General features: G+C 38.6%; 1 protein-coding gene across 4 annotated transcripts in view; it reads left to right on the forward strand.

Annotated features, from left to right (window-relative positions):
* The window catches only part of LOC144637526 (uncharacterized), a 117829-nt gene that overhangs the window by 9555 nt on the left and 94150 nt on the right, over window positions 1-14124 (forward strand). Inside the window, exons 9-17 of one of the 4 annotated variants that reach the window (XM_078496598.1) lie at window positions 629-736; window positions 939-1043; window positions 1194-1280; window positions 4063-4143; window positions 4504-4608; window positions 4877-4993; window positions 5105-5212; window positions 5456-5548; window positions 5859-10769. In XM_078496598.1, the coding sequence (XP_078352724.1) occupies window positions 629-736; window positions 939-1043; window positions 1194-1280; window positions 4063-4143; window positions 4504-4608; window positions 4877-4993; window positions 5105-5212; window positions 5456-5548; window positions 5859-9967 (4913 nt within the window). In that variant the 3' untranslated portion in view covers window positions 9968-10769. Of the gene's footprint in view, window positions 1-628; window positions 737-938; window positions 1044-1193; window positions 1281-4062; window positions 4144-4503; window positions 4609-4876; window positions 4994-5104; window positions 5213-5455; window positions 5549-5858; window positions 10770-14124 lie in introns of those variants that run through there. The other 3 variants (XM_078496599.1, XM_078496600.1, XM_078496597.1) reach the window with 3 other exon arrangements.

Genomic DNA, 14124 nt, shown 5'->3' on the forward strand with positions numbered 1-14124 from the left:
CGTCTAAAAATAGATGATGGACAAAGTCAATGGCTTGCCTTGCTTTCACTTGATTCCACACAAATTTAGTTATATCCTAGACTCGTCCTTTCAAGCAATCTGTTTCCAGTGCGCGATGTTTTAAAGCTGTGATATTAGGCTAAAATTATTTACGAAGAGAAGTTGTCGGCCCCGATGAATGAATTTCTACCAAGTCGACTCCGCCACACAACGTACACTTATACTTGAACACGAACAACATTTGACTGTCTTGGTTAAAACACAGAACTCAGTCAATTTTCATTCCAAAGCTATCATCCTGTTTTCTATATTTTTAACAGGGAACTGAAAAAATAAATGTATAAACAAATTTCGAAGCGACAAAGAGCGTAAACTTGGCAGCTCAACTTCAGATCAAAATAAAAGTCCTGGATGTCCACCTTCACGCTTGGCTGCCCTTAGCCAATCATAAGGCAGAAATGGTTTTTTCCCGCGAACTTAACTACAACTACCAGAAGTCTTTGCGCTTTTACGTCATAATGCAAATGGTCTATTAAGGCACACTTTCACAGAATAGTCACATCGTTTCACATCTGACCTTTACAGGCCCTTCACTTTACACATTCTGGATATTTTTTTCTTTCAAAAGGCTTCTCTGGTCATAGCGGGCCAGCTTCATCAGTGGAACACAGTCAGTTACCTTTTGCTGCAGTTGAGCAGCCTCCAACACAATTGTATCAAACAAGTCACACTCAGAGTGAGTAGGAAAACATTTTCTTCAGTTACTACCAAATTTTTGATCAAAATTGTGTGCCATGTTTTAATTTGCGTAAAAAGCTTACAAGCTCTTCCTGTTAAAAGGTCACCATTTCCCAGATCCTGTAAAGCTTGTTTTTTGGGACACATAATATTATTAGCTATTATATGCCTCTGTTTGAATGTCTTTTTTTCTGTTCAAGGATTTCCTGGCTTTCTGCCGCCATCTGTGGAACACAGTCAGTTGCCTTCTACTGTGGCAAGTCAGATTCAAGAAGGACATAGTTATCATAGAAGTCACATTCAGGGTGAGTAGGAAATATAAATGTAGGAAATAAAAATGTACAATTTCACAAAAAAGCAAGTGACCTCAAAGCCCCTCTACCACAGTGCAAAAATTCTGTATCACATTATTTTGTAAGTTTTTTTTTATAATTTTTTGCATTTTCTTCTGGAAGGCTCCTCTGGTCATGGAAGGTTACCTTCGTCAGTGGAACACAGTCAGTTACCTTTTACTGCAGCTGCAGTCCCTCAAATGTACCAGAGTGAGTAGGAAAACTTACTTTGTACAATTACTACAATTTGTTGAAAACTCTGTATTGTATTTTTATGGTTCAAGATTTTAATTATCTTAATTGCTTTAGGGTCTGACCATATTTTATGTTTCTGTCCCCAAATCCAATGTAACTTTTCCTTTTTTGTGTCTAGTGCGAAGCATCTAGACCCTATGCAGAAGGGGAAAAAATTCGGATAAATACTTCATGTAACCTAAGATAGTAAGTAATGCGCATAGAGTTTCACTGGGTTTCCCGTTCCGTGACCATTTACATGAGGATAAGAACACATTCAGGAAAAGTGTTACCAAAGTGGAGCCAATTGAATTCAAGAATGATCACAAAAGGGATATTCGGCACCAATTGAATTTGAGAATGAATATTCCGCGACGTTTGCGATACTCTATGTCAGTGATAATGCATTTGCCTCTAGTAGCGAACTGCAGCGGAACTACAGCTAGCCCAGAGAAGTTATTGAGAAGTGTATTTCGTAGAGCAAGAAACCGACCGACCGAAGCGTGCTTGCGAGATAAATGAAGTAATTTGATTATCTCCTTTTGATCGGCACAAAAGTGCTTAAAACTGGTCATCTTTCATCATCTACTCAATAGGGGAAGGGGAAGGGGAATGGGACGGAGGAAATGTTTTAAATTACTTGCCACTTGAGGGATTAAAATTACGTGCGTTATATGCGTTTTCCATGTGTTTAACTCAACAATAAATCATTGCTTAGACCACAGAGCAAAATAGACTTCCTGCTCCGTTAGAAATGACCAGTACGAGATATAAATGAAAGAATCACGTTATATTTTATGAGTTTTAAAAGTACTACGAAAACAACTCTGATATCTTTACCTTTAAAGTCTTCAAAAGCGATTTAAGCGCCTTTGACCTTAAATACTGACGGCCGAGTATCGTAGATTGCATGTCACGCTTCAACATAACACACTTCTTGTTGAACAGCAACAAAAGGAAAATATAAACGTGACAGGGTACGTCTAAAAGCCTTAGGCTTCTTGTTAGCCAAAAGAGTGGTTAAACATTTACCATCCGGTTTCAAGCTACTCAGTGGCTTCTTGTTGGGCGATGATGTGAAGTCTTTCGTCTGATGTAATGATTTTGTAGCAATCGACCGACCAAATAGGAGTGCTAATTAATTACACGTGAACGTCGAACTAAGATTAAGTTTAGCACAACAAGAAATCGCCACGAAGCACACAGAGTAAAATTCTTCTTGAAAGTTAGAAAGGACTTATACAAAATGTAACAGAGGAGACAAATTGAATTGGATGACTTCTATTAGATTCAGTAAAAAGACAACTTCTACAGTTGGCCTGAGTAATACAATTACGAGATCTGTCGCTGGAGAGAAATATTGTTTATCATGGATTACCAAATGTCACGCTACAAGATAACGCAGCTTTTGTTTGGATTTCGTTGAACAGTCACTCAATACAGAAGTTGTCAGCTACTTTTATTTATTATGTTAATTTTTTAGACAAAATTCCTTATTTAAGATCCCGTTATACGTTAGGAAACGTCATCCCTCTGCATGCACTGCTTGCCGTTTATTATATTGCTCGCCAATAGAAGGCACATGCACATTTTGAGAAATAATTTTTTGGAAATATTACTGTATATGAGATATCGCCAAACACGTCGATTTTAAGAGCTATTTTTGCGGTGAAAGAATTAAATACCTTAAACTGTATAAGATTTATGACACTCATTCGATTTCTGACACCCTATTCAATTTCCAAAATTCAGAAACAACTTTGAACTGGGAGTGGTGAAGGGAATCTGGTGGAATGTAGCAAATTTCTTGTTTTTACTGTATTTCATCATCATCATCATCATCATTTATTTGCCACTTCAGAATTAAACATACAAATTAAAATAACTTAAAAAGATAGGGCGAGGAGACCTCCAAGAAACCACAAGGCTTATGGGGGAGGCCACCTCGGGTTAGAAATTGTATCTAGTGGTGGAATGTAGAAAATTCCTTGTTGAGCTCCCGGCCTAAACCGCTTTCTTCGCCACTAGAAATAACACAAGGATCTTCTTCTTCATCTAAAATTAGGATTAGGATTTCTCCTGGATGAAAACAGTTAACTAGCGGCGATCTCTCGCATGATGACGCCAAAAATTTTATAGTGTGAGTCCCACGCCAATAAACTCGTCATGTAGGCCACATGGCAGTGTCTTCACGCTAATCTATTGACTTCCTGTGCTCCAAATTTGAATGAAATTGGAAGTAACACAATTTTTTGCAGAATTATCTATTTTTAAGGGTATAAATCGACCATAATAAAAGAGCATATTAAAGAATTAGAGCTAAAGCATAAATCTTAGGCTCAAGATCCTAATCCTCGGGAGAAACCAAACACAGGTGGACCTGAGAGATGAAGGGATATCAACTATAGTTACATGTGTGATTGCGACTGCCAGTATCCACCTTCCACTAGACACATGTTCGCATTGCAGACCTGTTATTTAAAACTAGGTTGTGGAAAAGTAGAATTAAGGCACCTCTTCTCCCTCAATGTCACTGTCAATTGGTCCAGCAGATTGGTTACCAAGCCAAGTTTGGTGGCATTCTTCTTGGAACGCTGACCAGTGTAATGCCCACACACAACAGAATTTTTCTACTACATGCTTTGTCTTTTTTTTGGTAGAGCTGTGCAAAAGAAAAGATATAATAAAATAGATGTGCTCAAAGTTTGGTTTAACAAAATCTCTTTCTTCTTTTTGTGGTTTGACATGTTCATGACAGTGGGACAAAGTCAGTCGCCTTTTCCTGCAACCACTCAGACTCATGGAGAACTCACTTTTTGGAGAAGTCATCATCCTCAGGGTGGGTAGAAAAATCTTTTTGTGCAATCAAAACAAATGATAACTTCAAACAGGGTTTTGAAGCCAGTCACCCTCTTAGCTCCTAGAATTGTTTTGATGAATTGGGCATATTAAACAAGGGGATTCAGCTTGCTACTAAGAAATAATTTAGCTGCCTAATAAATAAACACAATATATACACAGCTGTAAATCTAATTGGTTAATTGGCATGATGGCATGGCATGTAGGTTTTTTTGCAATTAAAAAATCTTGTCAATTGCTCCACTGCCGGCTGACATTTAAATTCTCTCCTGTGGAATGAAAGCAGCCATGTCTTAAATTGCATTGTTTTAATCATATGTTTTTTTTTTTCTTCTGCAAGGCCCTTCTGGTAATGGCTGGCACCCAGTGGAATGCAATCAGTTACCTTTTCCTGTTGCTTCTCAGACTTATGGAGAAACTACTTTTCAAGGAACCCACACTCAGAGTGAGGAGGAAAATAATACTTATATTTTTCTTCAGTTGCAACCATATTGATAAATGTATGAGAACTTGAAGACCACCCAACCTTGCACAATACTTAGCTCTGTGTCATTGGTCGTTCTACTCTGTAGCCACTGAGTGCAATTTTGTTATTATGTAGTATTCTGCTTAAAATGACCCACCCTACCCCACCCAATAATGCATGAACAAAAAGATTGAGTGGTAATCTGTTGTGCCTTTTTTAACACAGTTTTAATGGTATTTTTCTTCAGTGCAAGGTTCCTTTGGTTATGGCCTGCGACCTCCAGCAGTGATATCAAGTCAATTACCTCTTGCTGCAAGTAATCAAACCCATGAAGAACCTCATTACCCAAGAAGCCACATTTCGGGTAAGTAGTTTCAATGTTTTTGTACAATTGCACATGAGAACAGGTAACATGTACCTCAGTGGTCATCCAACTTAATGTTCAATTTCTGTACCAATCTGTATTTTTCTCTAGGCTCTTTTGGCTGGCCACCTTCATCAATGCAACACAATCAGTTGCCTCGTGCTGCAGACAATCCAACTCATGAAGAACCGACTTTCCTGGGAAGTCATCACACCCAGAGTGAGTAGGGAAAAAATTGCAGTCACAGCAAATGATATTAGTCTATGGGCCGTTTGTTTTATTACATTGGCTCTTGCACATTGTTTTGAAGGCAAAGAATATGAAAATTTGATAAGTAAACTGAGTTTGTTTGAAAATGTGCCATGTGAGCATAACAGCATCTTAATAGTAATCATTAAGGAAACTCATAGATACAATCAAGCCTTTTCATGACGTTGTTTTAATGGTATGCTTCCTTTTCAGAAGACTCCCCTGGTTTTGGCCAACTTCCTTCATCTGTGGAATACAGTCAGTTGCATTTTCCTGTGACCAGTCACCAGGAAAGTCAAACCCAGAGTGAGTAGAAGAAAATATTTTGTTTAATCATAATCAATTAAGACAAATATTTATTATGAGTTCTTTCTATGTGTATCAAAACGATTCATTTCAGTGCCCAGATGCTTATTTTATTTTAGAAGCTCAAGGGGTTGGGCTGGAGGCATTTATTGGAGACAGGGCATTTATAAAACATTCAAGCGCTGATAGGAAGTGTCGCATTCAAGCGCTGATAGGAAAGGGCGCATTTTGTTAGGATATTTCAGAGAATAGTGTGAATAGATAAAAGGTTTTTATTGACAAGTAAAGCTTATAACTTGTTCTGTGTTAGGTGGTGGTCTCGCTGTTGTTGTAAGAATTCTCAAAGCCGAGTACAACAGGCGATCCCAGTTGAAACCACTCTTTTGGCAGAACACTATTCAGCTACCTCTTGAAGAAGTCTACACCAGATTGAAAATCGTTTCAAGGAGAAAAAGAGACTTTAGGCTGGAAAACAATGAAGTGAACATGTATGACATCTTTAAAGACAACGATGATGTCACTGCGCTTGTAGAGGGAAGCCCTGGAATAGGCAAGACAACTTTTTGCCTTAAAATTGCTCATGACTGGTCAAAAGAACAAATTCCAAAAGAGTATTCCTTTCCTGAATTTGAAGTTGTGCTGCTGCTTAAATGCCGGGATATTGATGGCGACATATTGGAAGCCATTGATGAACAACTTCTTCCTGAACGTATGGAGGAAACTGCCAAGAAAGAGTTAATGGATTACATCCAAGATTTCCATTACCAAGAAAAGGTTTTGATCATTCTGGATGGTCTGGATGAGCTGCCTAAAAAATCAGAAATTCATGTGGATAAATTGCTTCACAAAAAGATTTTACCGTTTTGTTATGTCCTGGTTACATCTCGTCAAGAAAGAGGAATTGTAGTGCGACAGAAGGTTGACTTTGATATTCTTTTACAAATCGAAGGATTTACAGAAGAAGATGCTTTTGATTATATCAGAAAACATTTTAGGAATGCCGGTCCTGAGCATTTGCCAACAGGAGAAAGGCTTATTAAAGAAATTCAAGACAATCATTTCCTTCATGCATTGCTAAACAATCCATTAAATCTGCTTCTTCTTTGTGTTGTTTTCGAAGACTATCAAGGAGAACTGCCCTCTTTTCGCACAGAACTTTATCAGATCATTGTCAGATGCCCTTTAAGAAGATATTGTGCAAAACACAACTTGGAAGCTCCTGATGATGACAAAGCTCTTGAGAAGCAATTTGAAGAAAGTTTACTAGCGTTAGGTGAGTTAGCTTGGAGATGCCTACAGGAAGATCGGCATTTTTTTCGTGAAGAAGAATTGGCAAGATTTGAAAGCAACTATAAAGATCTGGCAGCTCGCAAAATTGGCCTTGTGTTCAAGGAAGCAAGTGTAAAGAGGATAAACCCACAGCATGAGTATTACTTCTTTCACAAAACGTTCCAAGAGTACTTGGCTGCATTATATCTGGCACACAAGATACTCAAAGAGGAAGTGAATGTTTTCCATGACTTTGAGCTAGAGTTTCGTGCGGAGATCACCCGCAAATACCGACAAGTGTTTCTCTTTGTGTCTGGTATATTGGGTAGGGATGCTAGTGTTCTTTTTGGACAGATTGGCAAGATGCTTGAGAGTGAACACTGGGACTGGAACAAGTGCTCCAAGGAAGACGCGACTTTCTTTACGGAAAGTTTCAATGAAAGTAGAAATGCAGAACAAGTGGCAATGGCTCTTTGTTCCTTCATCCCATTTCCACTGACTTTAGACTTGGTTTTCGATGATGAAACCGATTCAGATGTTCTGATGGTTGTGAATGCCTGCAAGAGCTTTTCTCAATTACAGCACCCTCTTCATCTTACTGTGACAATCAAGAAAGAGACAGAGTTTACAGATTTTAATACAGTTGTTGATTTCCTAGCATCCTGGCCACACTTAAGAACACTTTCCTTTTCTATTGGTTTTCTGTCGGTTAGATGCCTGAAAGAAAGCTTGTTTACAGCACTGTCTGAAAACTTTACTCTGTCTTCCTTTACGGATCAGTTATTACAAGGTATCGAGAATGATAATGTTTATTTGAGACCTGATGTCACTTTAGCCGCAAGTAAGACTGCGACTACTGTAACATTTAAACTGGGTTATGAACAGAATGAGGCTTGGCCTATTACCCTGACTGGATTGTCACCAGATACACCACTGACATCTGTTGTCCTCAAGATTTATGGTTCAACGAGTAATAGTGTGATGCGGACTTTGAAAAACGTTTTATCAAACAGCTCTTTAACCTCTCTTGACCTCATCATATATGGAGAGATGACGGATTCTCAAGCTAGTGCTGTTGGTGAAGGACTTGCAGCACAAGCCATTTTAAAGTCCCTTACTCTGATTGTCTATGGAAAACTTAGCTACAATGGTGCCGTCTCCTTGAAGAAAGGTTTGCTGGAAAACACGTCTTTGAATTCTTTGAAAGTGAAAGTGTTTGGAGAGCTTCCTGACAACTGGTTGAAAATCACTGAGAATGTACTCGTGGCGAAAAAGCCATATATGTCAGTCACAGTTCATCCAAGTGACACTGGAAACATAACAGAGGAACAGGTAGCCCGGCTTTGTCCTGCATTTAAACTGAAGTCATTAATTTTAAGCCTTTGGGGCGAGTTGAGTTTCAGTGGGGCAGAAGCTCTCTGTAAACTCTTGATGGAATCCTCAACTTCTTGTGTCACTTTAAACATCCATGGTAACGTATCAGATGATGTCGCTGACTGTTTTCTAAGGCATTTAAAGCTATGCAAGACCCTGTCCACGTTGAGTATAAACATTTGGGGAGAACTGACCAAAGAGGGAAACAGTGCTCTTCAGGAGTTATCATGTAACCAAAGATGTTCCTTTGCCTTGATTGCCCCTAGCTTGACATCAGATGAGTGGATTTGTAAAGACCTCAATTTTTCCACCACCGACGTTTCTCCATCATTAACCTCAGTCTTATCGAAACTTAAAGACACCTCCAAAAGTAAGCTTAGTCTTAACATCAGTTATCATGGTGACATGAGTGGAGACTGGGCGCATGATCTGGGTGATGGTTTGGCGGAATACACGTCATTAACTACACTTAGTCTTACATTTGACAGCTGCAGTGACATAAGTGGAGACTGGGCACTTGGTCTGGGTGATGGTTTAGCAAACAACACGTCATTAACTACACTTAGTCTTACATTCGACAGCTGCAGTGACATGAGTGGAGACTGGGGACTTGGTCTGGATAATATTTTGGCGAAAAACACGTCATTAACTACACTTAGTCTTACATACAACAGCTGCAGTGACATGAGTGGAGACTGGGGACTTGGTCTGAGTGATGGTTTGGCGGAAAACACGTCATTAACTACACTTTGGCTTACATTCAACAACTGCGATGACACGAGTGGAGTCTGGGGACCTGGTCTGGGTGATGGTTTTGCAAACAACACGTCATTAACTACACTTAGTCTTACATTCGACAGCTGCAATGACAGTGGTGGAGTCTGGGGATTTGGTTTGGCAAACAACACGTCATTAACTACACTTAGTCTTACATTCAATAGCTGCGATGACTTGATTGGAGTCTGGGCACTTGGTCTGGGTGATGGTTTGTCAAACAACACGTCATTAACTACACTTAGTCTTACATTCGACAGCTGCATTGATATGAGTGGAGTCTGGGGACATGGTCTGGGTGATGGTTTGGCAAACAACACGTCATTAACTACACTTAGTCTTACATTCGACAGCTGCAATGACATGAGTGGAGTCTGGGCACTTGGTCTGGGTGATGGTTTGGCAAACAACGCGTCATTAACTACACTTAGTCTTACATACAACAGCTGCAGTGACATGCATGGAGACTGGGGACTTGGTTTGGAGTTAAACACGTCATTAACTACACTTTGTCTTACATTCGACAGCTGCACTGACATGGGTAGAGACTGGGAATTAAATCTGTGTTGTGGTTTAGCGAAAAGCACGTCATTAAATACACTTAATCTTACATTCGACAGCTGCAGTGACATGAGTGGAGACTGGGCACGCTGTGTGGGTGCTAGTTTAGTGAAAAACACGTCATTAACTACACTAAGTCTTACATTAAACAACTATGGTGGCACAACTGAACACTGGGGACTTGGTCTGGCTGATGGTTTGGTGAAAAACGCGTCATTAACTTCACTTGGTCTTACATTGAACAACTACGGTGGTATGAGTTGCAAATGGTTAAATAATCTGTGCGACCGTCTGGCGAAAAGTGACACGATAGCTTCTCTTAGTTTAACAGTTAATGACCACAGTGGTGCAAGTAATCTCCTTGGATGTGATTTCAGTAAACGTTTACTAACTTCTCTTAATCTAACAGTAAGCTTGCATGGAGAGCCCATTGTGTGTTGAACACTAGAACTCTGGCAAAATTTAATTTTTAACGCCAGTCTAGTATTTGCATTTCTAAGTTCATGTACACATCAAAAAAGTGAATAGAACTTGCCTATTTGTTTCAGTTTTCAATAAATTTATCAGGCGAAGACAACACTCCAGGTTGTCGAAAGTTTATATTTTTTTAAAAAGAAAATGTAACCGTAAAACATCTATTTTGTTTATTGTGGTTTCATGAGGGATGTTGCAAGATAGAGTGGTTTCAAACATATTCTTGTTATATGATGCAGTTTCTTTGCAAAACCTGTGTTGCTAAACAGTTTGTTTTTGTTACATGGTGCAGCTTCTTTGTGAAACTCTTTGTATTGCCAAACAGCTTTTTCAGTATGCTGGAATGTTGTTTGCATTTGCATTCCGAGACAGTATCGTGAAAGGTAGACATGGAGTAGGCCCACATTTTTCTCTGGCCAAGTTGAGTTGATGGAAACGCAGGAATGTTTAAAGATCACATAGGACGATAAAGACTGGTCGCACAAGGTGATTTTCTTACATGTTTATGGGTTTGCATGTTCCTTCACTCGATTAAACCTGAGAAAAATAAAGGAGTACTTGCAGTTTGTACAGAAAGCAGAACTGCTGTCTTTGCTGGAAAATAAATTGGAACCGTTGCATTATGTTACATCTCTCATAAACTTTCTTAGTAGAATTCTGAGAAAAGTCACACAATCGGGCATATTCTTTATACACGATAAACCTCGCTTGTAATGTAGACTGATGCACGGACGTATAACTGCAAGAAACTTTGTCTCGTTCACGTTGATTTGCCTGTGAAGATATCTCCTACATGAATGTCCATTGCAAAATAGTTCTACTTCAACTATGAGTGTGTGCAAATGTCATTTGTTCTCTCTTCTAGAGGGCTTTTACTATTCTTCAACTGTTACTTTGTTGTTTTTCTCTTTTTCTCGCCAAACTGTTGCTACTTACCAGTTGACTATGTTCATGGCAGTGGAATTAAAAATTGACTGATTCAAAGTTATCTGTGACATTTTCGACCAGAAACCGATCGGAATGTTTCATTTCTGTTTCAAAAGCTGATGCTGACAGTTTTTTAAGACCTTCAGGGAAATGTATTACTTAGTTTAGGCAGGTCCGTTATCATGGTGAGGCGGTAATGAAAAGGAACCATCAGTCCAGTTTGCTGATTTTTTGGCAAATTTTTGAAGAAGAACCCAAAGAGTTTTAGATCTTCAGTGGCCAATCAAAATTGAGCAAAAGAACAAAAGTTGTTGCCATCAGGTTACATGATGTTACTAAGTAACATGCCAGATGGAAATCATAGACTCAGTCAATTCTTAGACACAGGATTGTGAGTGAATCGGAAAAGCCACCGTTGATCATAGTTGTACTCATTGTCTCAAAACGTATCAAGTGCATCTCTGGGACAGTTCTAGAAGGTTTAGAAAGAGGGGGCTGAAGAAATTGTCGTAAGAGCGCAAGCCACCCCCCTAAAAATTTACGTTCGTGACCGAAAACCACTATTTTGACATCATGCCTTGACTTTCTGTAAACTAGGTAGACTTCTGAAGCTACCCCTTGACCTTTCCTTCTCAGTAGACGCCTCGTAAACGGACCTGTTTGTTCAGTGTAGATAGTGTACACGAGGCGAGAAGATATCTCTGACCTGTTTATGACAATACAGTACAGTGTAAATGGTGTATATATACAAAATGAGAAAACATCTTGTTTTTCTAAGTAATATGTCAGATTGACATTTTGATTCAAATCTGTAAAACAAGAGACATGGTTCAAGTTTAGTTTTATAATTAGAAATGTAAAATTGTGGCTGCTTGTTGCAGCTGTCCATGTCTGGCACCTCTGCTGTAACTGTCAGGTGTATTAAGGAGTAGGTCAGCTATTAACTGAGGGAGGTTGTCTTTCTTGAAAACAAGGCCACTTGACATGGATGTTTTCATGACAACTGACCACGTGTCATATTAACACTTCTGAGTTAATCATAAAAGCCTTTACCAGCAAGGAAAGCAGCAAGTAGATTTTTGTCTTTACCAATTAATTGTAATTAGAATACGTGGCCAAGTATTGTGGTCCTTGGACTGATTACATTGTAATGTGTGATACCAAGAAAGTCAATCCAGGAAAGCTTGACCACAATTCCAATTACCTTTCCTTTACTTAGGAACTTGGTAGTACAGTTAATTCTGCGGTAAAAGCTTTTGAGAAAGCAAAGAAAGTGTTTCAAGAAAGCATAAGCTGATCGACTCCTTAATGTAACTAAACTTTTGTGATATTGAGGATCAAAACTAGATATATTATATTTAGCATTGTAATCATGGCGTTTGCAATAGTTTTGTATCAGAACAAGAGACTTGAGAAACATTCATTGACATAAAATACCAAAAAACACACGTATTATATAAAGCATTATAATACACTAAGAGGCACAAGGGGTGTCTTTCAATTTGTAATCTTTATAGGTTTTTTATAGTGCAGATACTAAGAAATTTCCTCAAGCGTTTTTAAGGTTTTGTATTAAAACATGAGACTTAAAAATCTCATTGGCATAAAATACCAAGTACAAAGAGAAAGTACAATGAAAGTACTTGGGACTGATAAGAAACAACTTCGATTAAAATGTCATTTCAGTATATTAATAAAATCATTTGTAGTTTTAATGTCTGTTTGTTGTTGTTGCTGTTGGTTTTCACAGAAGGAGCAGTTAACCATTTAATTTCCAAGAGTGATCAAGATCAATTTTCTCCTTACAATATCAATACATTGTTAAGCAGACACGTAATGAGAATAGAGAAAATCATCAACAGGAGATATTGTCTTGATAAACCACTAAATTCTCACAACTAACATTAAGAGGAATGTATAACGATCAGTAAGCCATTCCTTGAAGTTCTTGTTGTACATAGGTTTTCTTTTGCAATGGCTCCGGCTCCACCAGCTGAAAAGCAGAAAGTGCATGTTGACAATTAAAGGGAATATGCCTCTTGTGCAACATAGTACAGTTAAATGCTCACTAATGGACTGCTCCCATAAACGAAGATCTCTTCCTTAACAGACATTCAGTCAGTTCCTCCAATAAACAAATATAGCTTTCATAAGCGAAACTTTCACAACCGTGGTTACATTTGTGACCTCGCTCCAATAAGCGGCATTTCCATCATGATGTAAGCGATATACTTATTTTCGCGGGAACTTAATCAAAGTTCGCGAACATGGAACGGGCATATTTCGCGGGACCTAATTTCGCGATTTGGCCAAAACATTAAAAATACGTTAATAGAACTTGATTAAAAATATAACACAAACAGCGGTGATAAACATTATGATTTTTATGCGATTTTTCATAATGTTTATCACCGCTGTTTGTGTTATATTTTTAATCAAGTTACGATGGCCTAAAACCAAGAGTCTATATGATACGTTAATAGAAGTTAAAAATAGATTTTTCGCGGGTCCTTTTAAAATTTCGCGAGTCATTTAAAAATAGCGAAAATTAAGTCCCACGAGAATAAGCAACCATAAGGTAAATGGTGCGTGTGTTTAAATCCAGGTTAAATAGCCTGATTGAAGCTCAAACACGAGAAAAAGTTCGGAGAATTCGCAAGTTTATGTAAGCGCTGCGGATCGAAAAAGTACTTTCGAATTCCCGCATACTTTCTCGAGTGTTTTCGTCAGGCTTTGTAAACAAGAAGCGGCCAATCAGAAATTTCTCAAGTATTTGTAGTTACACGTCTTTTCCGATCGTTTTAAAGCCTGGTTCACACTTGTGCGATAAACATAAGAGAACTCGTGTGTGAAGTGAAGCCAATCTCGTCCCCAGAGCCCGCGTTTTCCTTTTTCCCGCGGGACGGGAAACGACCATCGTTATCGAGTCCGCTGCTCAAGTGGAACGTGGACTCTGGGAACGAGATTGACGTTAAGCGAAATAAGAATTTCTTCTTTCTTTCTTGTGCTTGTGCTTATTTAACGAGTGTCAACAGGCGTGAGGTAAGCATAAGCACAGGATTTGGCTGTTGACGTGATTTCCATCATCAAAATCGCGATTTTTTTTTGAAACATAAAGGTGAGATAATAAACCTTAGAAAAGGTTATAATTAATTGTAAAATTAATTCCGATTAACACGGATGTAATGAAATGCCTG

The sequence above is a fragment of the Oculina patagonica genome, chromosome 14, assembly GCF_052425735.1.
Source record: "Oculina patagonica isolate OP01 chromosome 14, crgOcupat, whole genome shotgun sequence".
Lineage (NCBI taxonomy): Eukaryota > Metazoa > Cnidaria > Anthozoa > Scleractinia > Oculinidae > Oculina > Oculina patagonica.